The following is a 17,629-nucleotide window of genomic DNA, read 5'->3' on the forward strand; positions in this document are numbered from 1 at the left end:
AATTTTCATAACTATCTCCTCCAACTTCCATCCTCACCTTCAGGATAATTTATGACCTGCCTGCCAGCCTTGAAGAGACAATATGCTTGATATGAAATGAAGTGTTCCAGCGGTGTAGGTTATAATTAACAGAGGAGGGGAGAAAGATGTGTGTGTAAAGAGTGGAGGGGGTGGAGGTGTGTGAAGGAGAAAGAAGAGCCCAGGTGGGGTGGTTGTAGTAGATGAGGTGGAGAAAAATAAAAAGGAGCATGTGGTGTGCATGCATCTATAATGTGCATGTGTGTGTGTGTGTGTGTGTGTGTGTGTGTGTGTGTGTGTGTGTGTGTGTGTGAAAACACGGCATACATTCTTTCAATTATTTTCTGTGATAGAGACATTACCGACCCGAACCCAGCACCTTCAAGTAGCTGTAACAAATCGTACACAAAACACAACGTGAAACTTTACAAGCATATGATATGAAGATTGTTTGTATGTTTACCAAAGGCCTACACATAATAACTGACATAATGATATGTCATGGTTATACTTGTGCTCATGTAATTAGCTCACTAACCGCTTAACATTTTTTTCACATGTACACATTTCAGCGTAGAAATCCTAAATTGGTACCGTTTCAACTGAATGTTTTAAGGAGGACTGTGATTCAACCAAGGACAAACAGGATTTAGATGAGATAAACTGTAATCACAGTGTTTTTGGTGAGCACACCCCCCACTGACCAATAATGCTAGGTTCTTGCCGTTTGTTTCACATGCCTGCCACACATCCTCATCCAATCATGCTCTATCAGCTCTCTGGGATGTTGGCTTTGACCAGAAAGAATGTCCTGGTTTGCGTGACTACCAGTAAAACAGGCCCAAACCCAGACCCCCCTCCCCTCTCCTTACCACATTGTCTTTTCCAAACACAAATCTTGTTTCCATATTAAAAAAGGCAGCATTTAACGGCAACTGTCTCTGCAACAAGTGTGTTTAAAAGTCTGTGGGACTTTTAATGACATTTTTAACTCTCTCTTTCTCCCTTTCTGTGCCGCATTGCATTGCCAAGCTCTTACTGTGAAAGGCATAATTATGAAATGACTGTTTCCATTAAAACATGTGAGCAATTTAATGCTGTTGTGAGTCAGTCAAGGATAAGCAGGGGAAATTAACAAAGAGAGAGCATGATACTGATTCCTGCCAGTTGCAAGCCTTCCATTCCCACACTTAACCACAAAACGAGAGAAAGCATGTACCTCATCGCCAATTACTGACTTGTTTGAGAACAAGGCAAGATAGAAGTAAGTGCATATTTACACAGATATAACTTGTTTGTAAAGAAAGTAGAAGGTAAAGAAATAGCATCACCAGTCATCTTATTCAAAGTATATTCCTGCAAGAATAAGAAGTACTTTCCAGCCTGGGAGCTAAATAGAATGGGAGTACTGCTACGGCGACAGCAGCTGTAAGGTTCTGCTAAGGTCAGGACATGTCATGCATAACTGACTGATTGCTGAATAGGGGCGGGTGCATGAGAGATGAATTCATAAATTACAATCAAGCACACACAAGCACACACCTCACAAACACATAGGCCACAAGCGATCTCGCGGCACGCATGTAACTGGTCTCAGGGACCACACAGACATGTTTAAGATAAAGACAGACAAATTAGACGACAGCGTCTTAGGCTAACCACTGCGCTTGCACTAATTACAGGCTGGCCAGCGATGAAAGAGACAGATGACATGTACTTATTTGTTTTCTCCTCCAGTGCCCTGAACCAAGTAAACACAGCGATGTCGATGACGGCCAAAGTAGGTGGTACAAAGACAAACACACACAGATAGAGAACAGGGTTGTGGCACGACAGTTCCACCCACCACACACAGGTGTTTGCGCACCATTGCAATGAGCAAACCCCTGAGGTAAAGAAAGCCAACCAATCGCAATGACATCTCAACAGATGATGTCTTTGCTAGAGGTCTATAGGAACTTGTGCCCAGCGAAACCTTGAGTGTATAAAGAGAGTGATTTGTATATGGCATTAGAGTAATCCCTGCAGTATGGCGTCTCCATTTCTAGGGATTTAAAGAGGTCATTGGTCACATTAGACAAGGCTGTGGTCTGTCCATCTTAATTGTGGACACGACATTGGAAATCTTTCCAACTCCCTTCTGGGACAGGGGACCTCCATTGTCTCCTAACTCCCTGTCCCACCCCAGTGCAGGAATCGGGGTGGGGTCTGTCGGGGACAACACAAAAGAAATGTCACCACTCCTGGAATGAAGTGCCAGCCAACGAAGGTCTCTCTCCTCTTTTTTTGTCTCCATAGGGGTGCAACTGGTAGCTGACATCACTTGTGGGGTCGCCCCCTGGCTGGGCACAGCTTCAACCTCGGCTCTCTGGCCCCTGCTGGCCCCCGGTGACCCTTGGTTTTGATGACAGACTGGGCCTTTTGTGTAGAAGCGCCCTGTCCAGGTGAGGACAAGAGAGGATGACAATGGCAGGAAACATAAAGCCGATGGAGGCTGGGAGAAGGCCCTACAGGTCATGGGTCAAGCTGGACAGCTGAGTGATGAGTGCAGCTGTGGACACGTGGACCTCCTTCTCTGTCCTTTAGCTCTGCTTGCCATGTCAGCTGATGTTGTCTTTGTCTTGGGATAAAGACCTCACTAACTCTCAACAAGTTAGAGAGAAGTAATAAACTCAGGCGACAGACGTACTACACCACAGATTCTGTGTATAAAGTACAGCTATTATTGTGACACCCTAACCTGTATGGTGTGGGTCAACTCCTTGTCTTTTCAAAGGGGTCGCCCTGGAATGGAATTAGATAATAAAATCTAATTGTAAAGTAAAAACCGGAGTTTTTAACATAATCCAAAATATAACACAAATGTTAAAACTACTGTACATGGAAGTAAAAGGAGCTAGATGTTTTCGCATGGATACATCATTTTAACTGTAGTAAACACTTGCGTAATAAAAAAAAAAAAAAAAGGAAATATGCAATGCCATAGTACAAATTGCCATCCTTGCAAAGCCCTCACGTAAATGTATTTGTGCAGTCCAAAATCACATATAATGTATCAATGTGACACAGATGAATATGATGTATTTCCATCCCTGGCTGCCACTGCTGCAGAATTCGCTGTCTCTCTCTTGTCACGTGGTATTAACCCAAAATGCTGCAAAATAGTAGCAGTTTTCAGTAACAAACTTCTTCACGCTTGCCATATTTCTCTGCCTTCTCTACCATACAAGCCTATTAAACAAAGATTACCAAGGTGCCTCCAAACTACAGCGATTCACACGTCCTAAACTGTCCAACTGTTTCCGATGCCAAAGGTCAATGGCTGCCTACTCTCCTACCGGCCCACACCGAGAGATGGGAGGACAGGGTTTGCCAAGTCATGCACAAACCCTGCTTTGGGTCATAAACACCTCCGCCTGTCTCCCCTCTTCTATTCTCCTCCACAGAGGTGAGTTGGGTTTGCACTCTGTTAATCTTTCACTACAGGCCTGCTTGCTTTTAAACTGGCCCACTGGAGAACAGAGGAGGGGAATGAAAGAGGGGTAGTAAAGGACGAGAGTGGATAAAAGAGCAGGAAGAAAAAGCCATAGAGAGGGCCAGATGGGCACCTTCACAGTCCATTTATCAAACCCAATGTGGCCCTCCCCTCCCCTCCCCGCTGCTCTCATGTCCTAAACCCCCATGTAATTCTGTAATGATTTTCATTATCATATAATGACCTTACAAAGCCTACAGCAGTTTGCATGGTCAGTACAAAACTCACAGCTGTTCCCTTCAGTGTTTGCTCACCGGCTGTGAAAAAGCCTTTTTTGTTTTTTTATGTTGGTCAGAGCAGTGACCTTCAGGCTCTGAAAGGTCAGCATTAGGTCACCTCATCAAGGAGGTTCAAAGGTAGCAATACTGTAATCATACACATCCAAGGTAGGATCACACCAAGTATCCACTGTAGCTACGTTCAAATATAGCACTTTCGAAAACAAAACTACAGAATACTGTTGGATTTTGTATCTACATACATCCAGTGTTTGTCAAACAATGAATCCTGTTTTACCCATATTTGCGTAGATGTGAAACAAAATATGCATTTTTAAAACCTAATATTTCCAGTACCAAGTGTTTTGAATCTCTACAGTTGTGTAGTGCCACTGAGATGTGCCATTTCCTAATAGGGCTGTTCCCTGGAGGTTGCCTTGCTCTACAATCTGTACTTCCTGTGTGGCATACTCAACTGCTCTCCTACAGTACAGTCACCCACACACATAATAATCCATCTATTTCCAGGGCACTCACGGGGCACTTACCAAAGGGACACGGAGGGCAGCATCTATCAAAGAATTCACCATGTGCATCGGGAAAACCCAGTTACCAGAAAAGCTCATAAGAATAAAAAAGCTCTCATAACTTTGTTGGCTCAGAGTGAATGAATGGAGTGCTTCTGCAAGCGGGGCGAGCCGAGGCATCACTCACTCAAAGTGCCTATAAGTCACTCGTGAAGAACCACTGGTCACCAGGTCCAATTTCTCTTTCTTTGCTTCTTGGTCGTGCTAAAAATGCCCCGGAGGCAGAAAATGGCAGTGAGCAGGCCCACGTTCCAGCGCACAGTGTGTGCTGCTTAAACTGGTGTTTAAGAAACAAAAGTCAGTGAGAAACTTAATCAATCAGTGCTGGTTGTTTATGTTTATGTGCCTCTAGCAAGAGTCATCAATCATGCTTTTTTTTTTGTTTTTCATCCTTTTGCAAACATTATGCATTGAATGGAAACCATGGAAACAAAAGGCGGTATTATGATAAAAGACTGCCTGTTGCATATTGTGTGAAAACCTAATTAGCACGCCAGATATAAAAGAAAGCAGCAGAAAGATTCAGTAAATGAATTTTAAAAGTCCTATTTTGGTGAGTGTTTTTATGAAAATAAATCAAGTTTTTAAATACGTCTGACTGACGTGAACTAAATTCACTCACTGTATGTCTGATTCTGTAATATACTGTATATTTAATTCAAAACAATGACTCTGTCTCTTTTTTTCTAGCGAGGCAATCCTTAACCCTCATTATCTGCAAATCTCTAATCAGTACCAGAACGTCCCACTTAACATTGCACATAGCCATGTGTTTAGTTTTGTGTAAATGAGATCTGTTGACAGCCACTTGACAGGATGACCCCTGGCTTTTTTGTAAGTGGGGGCGTTGGGGGATTAGGGATAGACATTTAATGTGTGTAAAGGGGAGAGGAGGTATCAGGAGCAGCTGGAGTTCAAAGATATTGTGTGGGACGCTTGCCCTCCTCCAAAACTAATCTAATCAGTCTTTCACTGCTGATAGAGTAAACGTCTGCCTGCCCCGCCGACAAGGACGGAGCATTTCCTGTCCTGGTTTGTGATAGTGGTTGTCAGGATCTTAGGGTGGGCTGAGCTACGTCTAGGGGTTAGACATGGTTAAAAGGTGGTAACATTGCATTGTGGGTGGTGGGGGAACCAGGATGGTGGGGGACAGCGCTGATGTTAGGGTGTGGCGAGATGGTTTCTAGCTTTCAGCACCTGCAGCTGGAATGCACTATCAGAGCAGGCCCTACATCAGAGTTGTGAGGCCGTGGGCGTCGACACAGCAAAGCAAGGTGTGTGGAAACAGCCTGTTTACAAGGCTCATCTGGATGGGGCATAGTTAAGGGTCAACTAAGGGGGACAACTCAAAACAAAAGGGGCGTCACGGAAAGTTGAGGGCAACAACACTGCAGGAAGTTGACATATATCGAAAGAATGATGTTGCTTTCAGGAATTTCTAGTCTGTAGATTCTGTGCCTGGCACTTTTGCTTTCTTTAGGCTCTGGTTCACGCCTGGTCCAAAGTGTTTGTGTTTGTGTGTGTGTCTGCGTGCGTGCGTGCGTGTGTATGTGTGTGTGTGTGTGTGTGTGTGTGTGTGTGTGTGTGTGTGTGTGAGTGTAACACTGAGGTCAAATCTGTTGATAGAGACAATAAGCAGTGAAACATATGTGAATGCAGATCTACATGAATGCCAGAGTTTGTGTGTGTCCTTGCTAGTGCTGAGGGGAGAGTGACTGAGAGCATGAACAGCTAAAATAACACTGTGTTTTGTGTGTGTGTGTGTGTGTGTGTGTGTGTGTGTGTGTGTGTGTGTGTGTGTGTGTGTGTGTGTGTGTGTGTGTGTGTGTGTGTGTGTGTGTGTGTGTGTGGCCTCCTTTATCTGAATGAATGGCCAGTGTTCTAATCCGTAGCTCTCTGCCCTTATCTGGAAGGAAGGAAGTGACCGGGCTTATCCAAGACACGTGTGTCGTTGTGATAGCTGTGATAGCTGCCAGGCCCAAGGACCACAAACAATCACCAACTACACCACTGCGTATCTGTGGAATTCACATCACTGAATGAAGGCAGGACTAAGGTGATGATTCATGATTATTTTGCTTGATGATGCAATCACAGTTATTAACCACACCAGTCCCCACAGACAAATGAACCAATTGGTCTCACTTGCGGTCATTCAATATTCCAATAGCTCTGGTCCTTCTAACCTCTCCTTGTGTGTGGTTGTGTGCGTCAAAGTTTTGGTTGTGTCCCATTTTCCTTAATAGGGGTTCACTAAATAGTTGCCCCGGTTGTTTATTGGTTATGATGCTCATATTCACATCCTAAGTGTTGACCCTTGACCCCAATGTTTTGCATGTGTTATTTATTGGTTGTGAGTCTGTTGTAAGCCCAAAGTTTCAGTTAGTTTCATTACCTGAGAGGGTTAAAAATCACCATTAGTTTCAATGGTTTCGCAAACAGCATGTACTCACTGCAGTTTTGGCCAATCTACAGTATGACCTTGTTTTGGGGAAATCAAGGTAACTAAAATAGAAACATACAACTTTTCTGAGCAGCCCACTGCAAAATGTATGAATACATGTTGTCTTTGTGTAAAAAAAATAAAAAAACGGCAGTTTAACACAGGATTTTAAATATTAACCAGAATAGCTCATTTCCAAAATGAGTTTAGAGTGACTTTACTTATTTGTGTGTGAAAGTGTTCCCATTTGAATATAAGACAGTGCTCATGTTTCATAAAGTGTCCTACTTTACTTGTCTCACACCTCTGTCAGAGATGGAGCCGATGGAAAGAACAAAGTTGGTGGTACATTGTGTTACCTGTCTCTCCATGTCTGTCTTTGCTGGTGTCTGTCTGTCAAGGAAGACAGCAGGGTTTCTGCCATTTCCCTCCTTCCCTCTCCTTCCTGGCCCTCCTCCTCCACTGTATCCAAGAAGAGCATAGTCTGAAAAAGAGAAGCAGACGTAGAAAATAGCTGCATCAAGTAAAACTAAATGAAAAGATGTGTGAACGACAGTATGACCTGGACCACGCCATTCCAAACAAACTCAACCCTGTCTTCATATTCATTCTGTAATTTCCTTTTTCAATTCAAACGAAAATGGTCACAGGCTAAAATGAAATTGGTTGGATTGCCACCCACTACATCCATGAGTAAGACAACTATTTGGCCAGATTACGTTTTTCCCTAAATATTAAACTGCATGGAATTGAGTGGAAAGACTACCTGCAGCGATTCCCTCCATCCTTGAGCTTCTATCCTCAGTTGAGAAATTACACAGCTCTGAGCCAAGACTCTATTATAACATCCCTGGGACGGCGACATACAGTAAGTCTAGTATAAAGTCAGTTTCACATCAGAGGATGGGCAAATTACACCCAATATTAGAGTGTGAGTCAATTAATCACGTCCTGCACAGCACAGTGTAATGTGTGAGTATCCCCCTGTTGAACATGAATTACAGGCTGGCTTAAAGTGTGACGTGGCACATCAGTGCTAATCTGAGACATCCTGGCAAACCTTCGCCTCCAAGTCCTTCGCAGCCTCTAAGCTGGTTGAGAGGGAGTCAAATGAAAAAGGATCTGGCAGCCCAAATTAAATGCAGTGCTGTCAGCCACACTCAAATACCTTTCTCTCTCTTCTCCTCTACCCTTCACAGACTCTGTCCCTCTCTGAATATGTTTAAATGCATCCCCCCCCCCTCCTTCTTCCAGCCTCTGAGAAGTGATGGATCTGTAACTCAGACTGACTCTGACGCCTTGTTAAGAACAGTCTCTTCCTGTCACATCCACCAGTAAAGCATGTTCATTTCTTCCCATTAACAGTCACTCGCCTCCCCAGTCATCCAACCATCTTTTCAAAAAACCCACAATGTAAGGGAACCTTCCTTTCTTCTCCTCTCCCTCTTTTTTAATCCTTTTCTTACAATCCACCTGTCCGTCTTAATTCATGTGAAGATAGATTTGATTGTCTGTGTGTGTGTGTTTCCAAAGGAAAGGAGTGTGATTTGCAGCAGAGTAATATACGTATTTCCTCCACACCACACAGGACAGGTGTCAAAACATGTGGCGGTGTGTGACTGATTACACCTGACTCGGAGGAGACACTAAAGATTACGGTGACCAGGAGGAAGCAGGGCTGGCTGTACTCCCTATAGAAACTGTACCTTTCGGTTTGGATCAAAAACTCATCCTCCTGGGATGAGTGTCAGGCTAGGAAAGTGCCAGAAAGTGCATTCAGACTGTATCACCATCTCAGCCAGTAGACATCACATTGCCATGCTGGCCATATAGCACAGTTTCAGTGTCTCTAGCACAGCGTTGATGAGCAAGTGATTCATAGTTGATCTGAAACCTGCTCTGACGTGCTTCTGAGCTTGTTTCAGCTCTTCCAAAAGCTGGACTGGGAACAGAATGAGTGGCAAGAAAGGAAAGACGCAGCAGTCCAGCTTATAGTAACTGTGCAAAAGCAAAATCAAAATCCAGCCAGTAAAAGCCACATGATTCAAAAAAACTGTTAACCTGAGTCCACCATGTTTGTACATCATCACCTTGATGTGCATTAGAGTGCAGATCGGGCTGCATTTTTCTGTCCGAGCCCGGCCCGCGTCCAACAGAGCAGTAACCGAACCCGACCCGAGCCCGACAGTCATTAAAATATTCATGTCCGAGCCCGACCTGAGCCCGACACAGGTAAAATCTCATTTTTTTCTCATACTAATGACACATGTACTTTTGTTTGTGTGGAAAGCCCGCTTTCATTAAGCCACTGTAGGAAGGCATTAGGAAACGTCAACAGATGAGCGCATCAGCGCACACGGGCGCACATGTGAAACAGGCCCATTGGGCTACCTACATAATAAGCTGTTTTAAATTTAAAATGTTCAATGCCTTATCGCGCTGATGTGACCGGGCCCAACCTGAACCCGAACATAATTTCTAAATAGCTGTCCGAACCCGGCCCGGCCCGTCGGGTACCAGAACGTCGGGCTCGGGTCGGGTATCCATCCTCTAATGGGCATCACAGGCTATAAATTGATGGGGTAAAGCTTTTTGTCCCAACTCAATGACGATGACAAAAGTCGTTACACATTGAAGTCTGCTCACCTCTTCCATTAAACAAGTTAAACACACCAGTGACAACTTCTGCTTTGAGAGTGTGTGTACATTTGTGGGTGAGTATGGGAAAGCCTCTTTTTAGCCAGTTTGTTTTCAGCCAGCCTCTGATAATCTGAATGTGTGTTACCAAGCATCCTACTCATTAAAATGTGTACACGTGTGCTTGCGTGCCAGAGTGCGTATGAGCTTGTGTTTAGAAGACTCAGTGCTGAGAGAGGCCTTCAGGTTTAGCCACAGGCTGACCCCCAGGCCATTTAGACACCCCAACGGTTGTTTACTGGTCGAGCCTGGCCTCAGTTAGCCTCGGCGAGACCACAGCCCTTTATCTTTGGGCCTGTGTTAGCACTAATCAGCCCCCTCTTCCTTCTATTTACCCCATGATGACAGTAGCTATCCTCAGCCTCCACCTCTCACAGCCTGATGCTGACCACAGATGTCCCTCTGTCCCTCTGACCCAGGCCACATACCGAGGTGAACAAGAGGACAAGGTGGGCTTGGGTGCCTCCAGCCCTGGTCCTCAGACCCAAACTCAACCATGTCTATTTTACTACAGATAGGCATAAACATTTCCGGCCCTGTGCAGAAGTAGGGTAGGTAAACAAACACGCAGCCAGGCCGACGTGATATTTTGGTTGGTTGGGAGTTGGAGTGATGATAGCGTTCCAAGCCAAGGCTGGCTGGAGGGCAGCCTGGGGCGGCTCACTAACACCTCGAGCCAGGACTATATCTTAACACCAACAAGCATCTGTCTATTCCATCACATAACAACATGTCACTCATTCTACACAGAATAATAGAATGGGAAGATTGTTTGTTGCTGCACACAGTGCAATATAGTGTACATCCCTTAAAACTTCACAGAATAGCTGTCACGGGTCACGTAATACCCCAAAGGTAGGAGGGTTAAAAAGAGATGCATGCAGAACTGAAGGTTTACACTCCATAAAACAGAACTACTAGCTGGCCACCAGGGTGTCTGAGAAATTGTTAACACCCCATGAAATGTCTCTGCTGACTTTAGACCAAGCCTTTCTGGGGACCCAGGGCACTCTTAACCCCACTGGCACTCTCTTATATAGGAAACGTTTTATGTCTGCAAGCCACAAACACTTCAGAATATCCAAATGAATTCCTTATTTTAACTGACATGGGTGATTTCTACACCAGAATAGACCATCCAAATGATGGGTGGTTATACCTAAAAAGGTATGTAGTAAACAAAATCACCAGTAACACCAAACATTCCCCAGGTTTTGGCTGATGGCTAGTGTTAATTAGCCACCATGGTTCCTCCCCGCCTAAGTACACCTCTGTCTGTCAGACTGGCAACCTCCACGCCTGTCTCCCTGCCACTACCACGTTTAACAGGCCCAGCAACAGGCCAGTAGACCTGCCTGACTTTCTGTGCCAACATGTCTGAGTGCCCATATGGAGGCAGGCATGGCCCTAACTAGTAATCCATCCCATGTGTGTGACTGTTGAACCACCACTAAGGGCTTTAAGTCACAGTGATGGCATGCAAGCACCACAAAATCACTCCTATATCGAAAATTGCATTTACTGCATTAATGTGGCAATCTAATAAAGACTGATTTGCTCTACAAAGAGTCTGATGTGTTTGGGGAAAAATCCACCTTTCATCTGCAGAAGAGACTGAGACCTTCTGGTCATGGACCAATTGTGTGGCTTATATTGAGGACCTAGATAGTATCTGGAGCCCAAATGGACTTCACTCTGCTGTATAGGTATTGTTTGTTTAGGTTACAACCCTCCATTGACAACCTGCTTTTATTATGATATATATCATGGCAACATGTATCTTCTATCCAGCAATCTGAGATTCAATACCTAATGTTTTTGTTTTATTAATGCTGATAATTACCATAAACTGGCTAAACTCTTCAGTGGGGCTTCAACCTGGTCTCCAGGAAGATGACTTAGCTCTCTGCTGGTTTTAATTTTAGCCATCTGCTAAAAGACAGATTAACACCTGCGAATAACACCAAGTGAATGATTTGGGGCATCACTCTAATATTCACGGCAGAGAACCACATTTTCAGACCCTAGCAACAACATGACATCAGAAAATTAAATTACCTTTTCCAACACCCGGGTTGTCAATTCTGCCTTTGACTGCCTTTGTCATTCCTCCCTAACTCCACTTCCTCTTGCTCACCAACATGGCTAGCACATCAGCAAGGTATCTCAAGCTTTAAGATCAAACCCTTTTCTCCAAATCTTCAGACACTCCACTGAATTCTGCCACCGTTTAAGCTCAGCTGCTCTGACATCTGATTTCATAGGCCCTGGGAGTGGGAGTTTGGCAGACTCCATCTCCCTCTCCCCTCTAATACAAGAAACCAATATCACTTTGACCGCTGGTGGAAAAAGGCATCAGGCACCTTGCTCAGGGTAATGGATAGCTTCTGCTCACTGATATAAACAACTGGGGAGCTGTGATCCTGCCAGGACCAGTTCCAGTCTGGACAAGGGATCTGTGTGTAATTGCTGCATGCCACCGTCAAGTTACTTTGCTCTTGGGGGGGACTCTCCACTGGTGGAAAAATTATATTAGCCCAGGAAGAAATAAGCCCAGACTACATTCACTTTCCTGTGACATCACACTTGAAGTCATAAAAAGTGTGTGTGTGTGTGTGTGTGTGTGTGTGTTTTTTTTCCTGCCTTCTGCCTGCTTTCACATGATTACAGATGGTTCAAAATTGAGGCATATCTGAAATTAAATTTGTTCAGTTGATAAACATGTGTGTGTGTGTGTGTGTGTGTGTGTGTGTGTGTGTGTGTGTGTGTGTGTGTGTGTGTGTGTGTGTGTGTGTGTTTGTTTAGGGGAAAAGTGAAAGGTGTCAACATTGCTGGTCAGGCTTGTGTTCCAAGCTTTGAAGCTCCACAACCTTTGATATTATCAAAGAGGAAACAGTAAAGAAAATGAGGGAAGGGAGTTCTATAAAAATGTCTCTCAAAGATGATTCAAGAAAGTCTTTTCTTTGTATGTGCTTGTCTTTTGAATTATCGGTGCAACTTTGAGCAGTTCTCACAACTAAAACTTACAGAGCACTGACTTTCAAAAAGGTTTGTTGCCACACTTATTTGCAGTTACTCCAAATATATCATTATAACATTTAAAGACGTGTTTAAAGCCAGTCAGGGTCCTGAGGTGTTTCTAATATTTTGAACACAAACTGTAACACACCTCTTAACATAATGTAGTCCAGTACAACACATCTTTTAACTAAGACCTAAATAATAAACATATAATTAAATGTACACTTTTCCGACAATGTCACCAAAAACTGAATATAGTAAGTGTCGCTAAAGATAGATATTACGGCAGGCCTGCTGTATTGGTTTGCATTAGATTGTACAGGTGTACCTAATAAAGTGGCCACTGAGTGTATACTAATTAGTACTACCCATTAGTGATGAGTGCGGAAACTCAACCCTAAAATCTAGATGTGTATCATTTTTGGAGAGCTCTCTAAAAAGATTATATATTAGAAGCATGTTTAGATGTTTCTATGACAAAACAACATACTTAAACATTTCTTAGAAGGACATTCCCTAATTTAACTCTGTGCTTGCGTGCGTTTAAATGCGTTCTCGCAATCTCCGTGGTGATAGAAACTAAGACCCTTCTGTCAGATTGACCCTTGCAAGGTCTCCAAGGCACCATCAATTATGTCAGCCAGTAAAATGGGCTTTGCTACACACAGCAGATTATATGGAGTGTAAAACATTAGAAAAATGTGTCTGCAACATCAGAGTAACATGTTTGAAGTGACAATGGGTTGGTGTGGGGGTTAGAGACACTCCCAAAAAGGGAAGACCCCTGACAAGTGATTTTGTTTGAAGGCATTGTAACACACTCAAGTGGGCAGGGATGCTTTCTATGGCCCCAACGGCACTCCATCTTCTGGGCAGAATACAAACAGAATGGAAGGACATATGCTTTCCACAGGGTCAAATGAAGCAGAACTCACAGGCTTTTGTGGTGCTGCCTTTTGGTGGTGAGAAGAAAAGGCAAATCTGTTGTTGGGTTGTAGTCCAATGGGCCCACAAATATCGCATGAAAATTCACCGGGCTGTTTCTTGCAAAGCTTTTGTCTCTGCCTCATGATAAGGAGTGTGGATCCAGTTGGACTTAATGGCTAAACCACATAGTTCTTAGTCTGAATGAGCTCTCCAGCCGGCTGGGACAGGACACACACACACACACACACACACACACACACACACACACACACACACACACACACACACACACACACACACACACACACACACACACACACACACACACACTTGTGCAAACTCTTCGCTGGCCTGGCAAGAATGCACCATCCATCCATCACAAGAAAGCTTTGAGAGGCGCTTTGACTAATTCAGGACAATGAAGACGGAGCTGGACAGAGATGTTTGCGATGAGCGTGACACTCAAGCACCTTCTGCTCTGTTAAAACCCTCTTACTCTCTTTCACTATATGAAAGCTGAGTCTTGATTTTAGCTAGATAGAAGATTGTGATCAGCACTTCACTCTCCTGCCAGTAAAAAGCTTTTTTGCTGACTGGGGCCAAAGCCAGCCTTTCTAAGCCCTGGAGTTACAGTGTAACACACACTGCACCATACTTCAGGCCTTCAAAAATGCTAAACCAATAAAAAAAAAGGGTTTCCATCCATCTAGACACGCTCACATACAGTTTTAATAAAATGGGGGAATATGTCTGCAAGGGTTGAAATGCACCGCTAACAAAGTTTTGATTGATTACAAGAAGTCTGAAGCGTACTGATTCTTCAATTTTTGCATCTGGCTGAAAACCATGGAGCAAAACTAAACAGGCCCTCTTATGTCTAGTCTGACATCAATTGTGAATTACCTATAGAGGTACAGTGAAAAAGAAGGACTATGTCTAAACTAGAACAGATTGGGATCTGCAGGCTCCCTACCATAAAAATACTGTTTACTTTATTAGAGGCCAAAGGGTCTGTGTGGTACCAGCCATAGACAAACCTTGTTTTTTTTATTGATAACCTTGGAGGTGCATCATAGAAGATGTGCCAACATTGTTAACATTGGTTCATATTTCAATTATTTGCTCATTTTAAAACTAATTAAGATTTATGGTAATCAGTAACATATATATGGTTGGTATCTCAACTCCTAGTTTATTACCTGCTACCATTGCACCAGCTGTATTTATTGATCGACAGTTTTCTATTTATTGACCGGTATCTTTTAATCTGATTGTAGATTACTATTCACTGTTTGTAATGTATGCAGCATCATTGTGCCCAAAATGAATTCCCCCCCGGGGACAATAAAGTTTAACGTATCGTATTGATCATCAACACTTCATCACTGAGTGTTAGATAAGACTCATAGACATCACAACTGCACTAAGTGCACCTTGCACAATAGGTTTATCTACAGCTTTAGCAATACTGGTTAAACAGTTGTAAATTGTTATTCCCAACTTGTATATATTTTAAATTATCTGTTCCTATATTGTATCCTATTATTATTATTTCATGTATATTGTATCCTATCGTTCATGTATATTCTGTATGTGTGCTGTGTGTCTGATATTTTGCTGCTGCAACACTGGAATTTCCCATTTTTTTGGGATCAATAAATATCTATCTATCTATCTATCTATTGAAAGCACTAAACATTATGTGACAAAAAACCGGAGTGTGTTAAATCTATAGCTATATATCTATAGTTCAGTTGTGATTAGACTGGCAGCCGTGTTGCCTTAAACAATTCTCTCCGCACTACGCGGCCATACAGTAATAGACAACGGCACACACCATGAAGCAGCTACATATAACTGGATTATGGACTCATATTCTCTATAAAATGGTCTACTTCAATCTGGCAAATAAGTCACAGACACTGCAGCAGTTTTCATTTAATAATGTATGTTCAACACAAACCTCATATACTCGAAAAAAATGATTTGACTGTGGAGAATATTGATTTAATTAATTAAATAGAATTCAAAGTGAAGACAGTACACTTTGGAATAAGTTACAACACTAACGCGGTGAATCAAACATATATTACATTGCATCTTGACATAAAAAAGTAGTCAAGTTCAAACTTATTTCTTTGTGACATTTATGTTTGCTTATCATTTGGATTCCGTGTATAATCTTTTGACAAAATACACCCTAATTGTAATGCTGTTTAGCGGCCAACTCTTGCTAAGGATCAGTATTTGAACAAAGCCCCTGAGGACTTTTCAAGCAATCTGTACTTTCAAATGATATACAATACTAAAAAATCAAGACTTAATTAATTTAATTCAAGTGACGGCACTGAAAGGAACAAAAGCCACTGGCCGTGGGGGAAGAACGGAAAATATATTTAAAAAAATTCGACAGTAATATATTATGTATATTCTGTAGTAAATTAGCAGCAGCAAAGTTGTGTATATGTAACAGGTGAGTTGGACACATCTTATGTATTTCACCAAAACATCCTCTACTTTCCATTAAATCTTTTATTTTAGGGATTTTACCTCCTGCCTGTGTGTTTTTCGAGCGTGACTGTGTGTGTGTGTGTGTGTGTGTGTGTGTGTGTGTGTGTGTGTGTGTGGACGCGGTCAGCGTGATGACGAAGGTACGTGTGTGCACGCTCTGGTCAGAGCCGTTTGTAATATGACCGGAGGGGAGCTAAGCAGATGTAGCAACCGCACATACAGCTAATGTCCCATTTCTGTTGACACCACAGAGTAAAGAATCTCCTGCCTCATCTGACGCCAGAACACAACGCAGAGACCACAAAAGGGCGAAACACACACACACACACACACACACACACACACACACACACACACACACACAGGCTACATAAACATACAATGTATAGTAAATAGGGGAAACCATGCACAAAGGCTGATGTGTGGTCCTTTAAATGTGAATAATTTATTTCAAAACATTTTAACGTATGATGCTGATATAAGTGTTGCCACTGGCTATCTGCTGGTTATCTCTACACTACTCATTAATAGAAACAGGATTATGTTAGAGTTACTCAAGTGTTTCTAAACGCACCTGTTTTTCCACTCATTTACACAGTATACTTTGTCCCCCACTATTTGTGTTATGTGTGCAGGTGTATGTGTGATTGCTCCCCACCAAGGGAGGCTGATGAGAGCAGCTAAAGAGTGTTTATGAGACTGTTAGCCAGGAGAGGATGCCGCCCTGCAGCTCTCGCCCAAATAAAAGAGCCATTTATTACATCCAACATGACCCTCTCATTACACACAAATAGGAATTAATGAGCGCTATATCGGGCGCTCCCAGCGGAGCGAGGCGGGGCCTGCTAAAGGACTAACGTTAATTACATTGTCCTACATCTCACCCATTTAACACCACCCATCAGACCGCTCTATCTGCTGGGGAAGGATCGGAAGAGTGGAAGAGATTCACTACCTGGAAAGATGGCCGCTCTCAGCCTCACCAGTGTGGTACAGCTCACCAACTTTACTTATCAGACGTAGTACCACTGGAAGGCATGGCTTTACAATAGAATACACATAGCAGCTATGTACGTATGTGAGTAATCAGACAGGCAATAAACAAGTCCGGTGAAAACAAAGTTATTACCCTAACAGTCAGTAGTAAAAGTCAATTAGATCTTGCACAGCAACTTCTTGGTTCAACTTTTAATTACCATAATTACCGGAGTTGTGCATGCATACAGTTTAACAATGCAATGGGTTATAACGGACACTTTGGGTGTGTATGCTTTTGGTTTTAAAAGTCAAACACCTAGAGTAAAATATTTTGGGATGAAGGTGTCTTGGGATCTCAGCAGTGAATTTGGCGAGTAAAACCATAACTGATAGGACTGATGGTCAAAACTACAAAAAAACAGATCCTGGGGTGTTAAAAATGGGATTTTCCTTTCAGTCTTCACATGGAAGAGAATCTGCTTCACCGTAAAACAGAACACATCTCAGGTTTGATCTCTGTTGGGCTATCCTCTTCATATTGTACATGCCATGTTTTGAAAGGTGCACAGACACACAAAAAAAACAGGGTATGAAAACTTCTCAGAATGAAAGAACAGAACTTCCTCCTGACTGTAATCACATCCGCTTGACATCAGCTTCTCATCTCTTTCTCTCGTGCGTTCCCATTCCCAAC

The 17,629-nt window shown here is 43.0% G+C and overlaps 1 protein-coding gene across 1 annotated transcript in view; it reads right to left on the bottom strand.

Moving 5' to 3' along the window:
* The window catches only part of fto (FTO alpha-ketoglutarate dependent dioxygenase), a 124,828-nt gene that overhangs the window by 63,040 nt on the left and 44,159 nt on the right, over positions 1–17,629 (bottom strand). Inside the window, exon 8 of the mRNA XM_078252795.1 lies at positions 7,161–7,285. Within this exon, the coding sequence (XP_078108921.1) occupies positions 7,161–7,285 (125 nt within the window). The remainder of the gene's footprint in view (positions 1–7,160; positions 7,286–17,629) is intronic.

The sequence above is a fragment of the Sander vitreus genome, chromosome 1, assembly GCF_031162955.1.
Source record: "Sander vitreus isolate 19-12246 chromosome 1, sanVit1, whole genome shotgun sequence".
Classification (NCBI taxonomy): domain Eukaryota; kingdom Metazoa; phylum Chordata; class Actinopteri; order Perciformes; family Percidae; genus Sander; species Sander vitreus.